Below are 3,395 nucleotides of genomic sequence, written 5' to 3'. Positions count from 1 at the left end.
CCCGGCGGAGCCCTCATGGCTGTCCCCCGCCGCAGGGCAGCAGCAAGCAGAAGGTGCTGGTGATGGAGTACTGCTCGAGCGGCAGCTTGCTGAACGTGCTGGAAGACCCGGCGAACGCCTTCGGCTTGGCCGAGTCAGAGTTCCTCATTGTGCTGCAATGCGTGGGTGAGTGCGGGGACCCCCTGTGCCCCCGGCCCGGGACGGGCAGCTGCCTGCCATCGCGAGCACAGCCTGGGGCTGAGAAGCTGCGGGCTGGGGAGCTCGCGGTGCTGGTGGGACCCTGCGGGCACCAACCCTGGGCTATGGACGTGAGGGCTGGGGTGAGCGGTCAGAAATTGCACCCCCGAACGGGGTGGGTTTGTGAGCTTTGCATTCGGGGGGGTAGCCTGAGGGTTTCTCCTTGCAGACCTGCTCTGGGAAGCAGCTGTGGGAACAGGCTGTGCCCCACGATGAAGGAGCATGAGGGCAGTGCCCTACCGTGTGCTCGCTCATCCTCTCCATTCCCCCAGTCACAGCGGTCCCCATTTAAGTGCAACCAGCCCTGGGGCTTGTCCCCTCTCTGGCCCTTCTCACGTTCCTACGTTTAAACAAAACCCGCTGGAGCAAACTGCTCCAGCCCCGCACACGAACGCTGCCTTCCCCCCTTGTGCCCAGTGGCAGGGATGAACCACCTCCGCGAGAACGGCGTTGTCCACAGAGACATCAAACCCGGGAACATCATGCGGCTGATGGGGGAGGATGGGCAGAGCATCTATAAGCTGACGGATTTTGGGGCCGCCCGAGAGCTGGATGATGATGAAAAGTTTGTGTCTGTCTACGGGACGGAGGAGTATCTCGTGAGTACAGCGTGTCGCCAGTCTGGTGGCCCCTGGAAGTTCTGGGGGAAGCTGGTCCCCATCCCTCCATCCAACGGCTGGGCAACTTGTAGAGAGCAGCAGTGGCTTGGAGAGCCCAACCTCAAAGGGGCCACATTTTTCGAAGAGGGGGGGCTCAGCATTTTTGTTGTAGAGTTACAGGTGATGTTTTGTTTGGAGGGTCCAGCAGTAGAAGAGGCCAACGCGAGCAGTCGGTTTTCAATCCCAGCGCCCAAGGCTTGATGCCCGCTGCAAACCCGTTGGACGCGTTGGCAGTGCTGCTCTCTGCTTCATCCCTGCAGCACCCAGACATGTATGAGCGAGCGGTCCTGCGCAAGCCGCAGCAGAAGGCGTACGGCGTCACCGTCGACCTCTGGAGCATCGGCGTCACCTTCTACCACGCTGCCACCGGCAGCCTCCCCTTCGTCCCCTTCGGGGGACCTCGCAGGAACAAGGAGATCATGTAGGCACCGCATCCAGGTGGGAGGGCTGGGTGCTGCTGCGTGGGGAAGTGGGACCGTGGCTGGTGGCCCTGGGGGCTGCAGGACAACCTTGGTGCATGCCAGCAGCACTGTGTGACTATGAGCTGTAGTTTACTGCTCGCTTAATCCCATATAGCCTAGAAAGCCCTGAAATGTAGCCCGTGGCTGATTCCATGCTCTCTGCACTATGGGGAGTGTGCCTGTGTAGCGTGGTAAAGGATCTGTGCCCCATTTACCACGTTTGCCCTCAAAATACATCCTGGTGACTTTGTGGTTAAACAGCTGGAAGAGGAGGCAGGGTTCATGTTTGCTTGAAACTTTTTGACTGTTTCTTGAAGTATTTTCCCCCTGTGTGTTTTTTTTCTTTTTATGAATCCTATCTTTCCCAGCCCACCCGTGCTCTGCCCCTTCCCTCTTTGCTGAACCTGAGGGACGTAGTGCCCAAACAGAGGTCACTTGGCTCGTTTCACCTGCGAGCAATTTCCTTTCAACAGGTATAAAATTACCACCGAGAAGCCTCCCGGAGCCATCACGGGGGTCCAGAGGCAGGAGAACGGGAGCATCGAGTGGAGCTACGAGCTGCCCGTCACCTGCCGGCTCTCTGCGTGAGTGTCCCTTGCCGGGCTCGGCTCCTGCTGGGGGTCTCCTGTCCTGGCACCACGGCTAGAGAGGGCATCCCACCTCAGACAGCGGGGGAGGTTTTAACGAGGCAGACGAGCTTCTCATCTGCAAATGTTGCAGCTCTCAGACCAGGTCTTTGCTTTACAGCCGGGAAAAGGGGGTGCAGGACAGGGCAGTGGCCCTGTCGGTACAGGAGCTCAGCCACAGGAGCGGGGCTGCACCTCTCCCCGGCCCCACGGGTCACCACGTTTATGGCTCAGGGTTATGCCCGTCTGTGCAAACACCTCTTCTGCTGCTGCTGCAGGGGGCTGAAGGACCAGCTGATACCCATTTTGGCTAACATCCTGGAGGCGGATCAGGAGAAATGCTGGGGATTCGACCAGTTTTTTGCAGAAACCAATGACATTTTGCACAGGATCGTGGTCGACGTCTTCTCCCTGCAGCAGGCTTCCTCGCATCGCATCTACATCCACCCCTACAACACGTAAGGATGCCAAGGCCGTGTTAAGAGCGAATTTGGGAATTGAGCTCAGGAGCCTCAGCCTCAGTAGATGAACCTGGGGGGAGCACCCGTTCCCTTTGCACTGCAGTTAAACCAGGTTAAAACAAACCAGGCTAAAACAAACCAGGCTCAAGCCAGCCTTTGCTGGGGAGTGCACTAACCGGGAGCTGTCGGCTCCTGGCATGGCACACGGAGAGCCCCGAGGAGGTTGTCCGAGGAGCTCTGCTGACCTTGTGGGATATTTTGCTACAAGAAAAGGGCGGCAGGCTGTTAAAGCGATGGAAATCTGAGTGTTCGCCTCATTGCTTATTCCCCCTCCATTCGTTTCTTTTTCATTTCAGTACCACCAAGTTTTTAGATGCTGTCTTCAAACAAACAAATATAGTCCCTCACCATCAAGAATATTTTTTTGAAGGTCATCTGTATGAGTTGGATCCTAATCTACAAGCTCATAATTTCTGCAGAACCACAGAGCACAACCCTCTGACCTTGCTGAGCTCCGCTGAGCAAGCAGAAGACGTGGTAGGAGTCAGATACAGAGACCGTGAGTACCGTTGGCTTGGAGATGCATCATGGCATGCAGGGTGGGTGCCGTAAGAGAGATTTGCTTAAACTGTTATCCTAATAGACTCCAATGCACAGCAGGAGGCGGAGGGGTTACGGTGCTGGAGCAGGATTAGGAGGTTTCAGGGCAGTTTTCCCCTGCCGTGTGCTGTTGCTCCATGGCTGCCTGCCACACTGGGCTTTGCAGGCTGTTTGTGCCTTCGTCCACACTTCCAAAATCTCTTGGAGAGCTGCACTAAGCCTCCAGTATCGCAGCTGCTCCTGTGCCTGAAATCCTGAGCGGCTGCGGGCTTTGCTTCGGCGGGGGTGAGATGTCCCTGTGGGTCCGCAGCCGCGGCTTTTGGGGGGCCGGGGGGGGCCCCCCAAACCCAG

General features: G+C 57.5%; 1 protein-coding gene across 1 annotated transcript in view; it reads left to right on the top strand.

Moving 5' to 3' along the window:
* The window catches only part of IKBKE (inhibitor of kappa light polypeptide gene enhancer in B-cells, kinase epsilon), a 13,158-nt gene that overhangs the window by 1,477 nt on the left and 8,286 nt on the right, over positions 1 to 3,395 (top strand). The window contains exons 3-9 of the mRNA XM_009327347.1: positions 36 to 165; positions 655 to 836; positions 1,157 to 1,317; positions 1,831 to 1,941; positions 2,262 to 2,441; positions 2,801 to 3,003; positions 3,304 to 3,317. Coding sequence (XP_009325622.1) covers positions 36 to 165; positions 655 to 836; positions 1,157 to 1,317; positions 1,831 to 1,941; positions 2,262 to 2,441; positions 2,801 to 3,003; positions 3,304 to 3,317 — 981 coding nt within the window. The remainder of the gene's footprint in view (positions 1 to 35; positions 166 to 654; positions 837 to 1,156; positions 1,318 to 1,830; positions 1,942 to 2,261; positions 2,442 to 2,800; positions 3,004 to 3,303; positions 3,318 to 3,395) is intronic.

This window comes from Pygoscelis adeliae, unplaced genomic scaffold, assembly GCF_000699105.1.
Source record: "Pygoscelis adeliae isolate BGI_AS28 unplaced genomic scaffold, ASM69910v1 Scaffold197, whole genome shotgun sequence".
NCBI lineage: Eukaryota > Metazoa > Chordata > Aves > Sphenisciformes > Spheniscidae > Pygoscelis > Pygoscelis adeliae.
The sequence above is the reverse complement of the archived record's forward strand: the minus strand, read 5'-3'. Positions and strand labels throughout refer to the sequence as shown.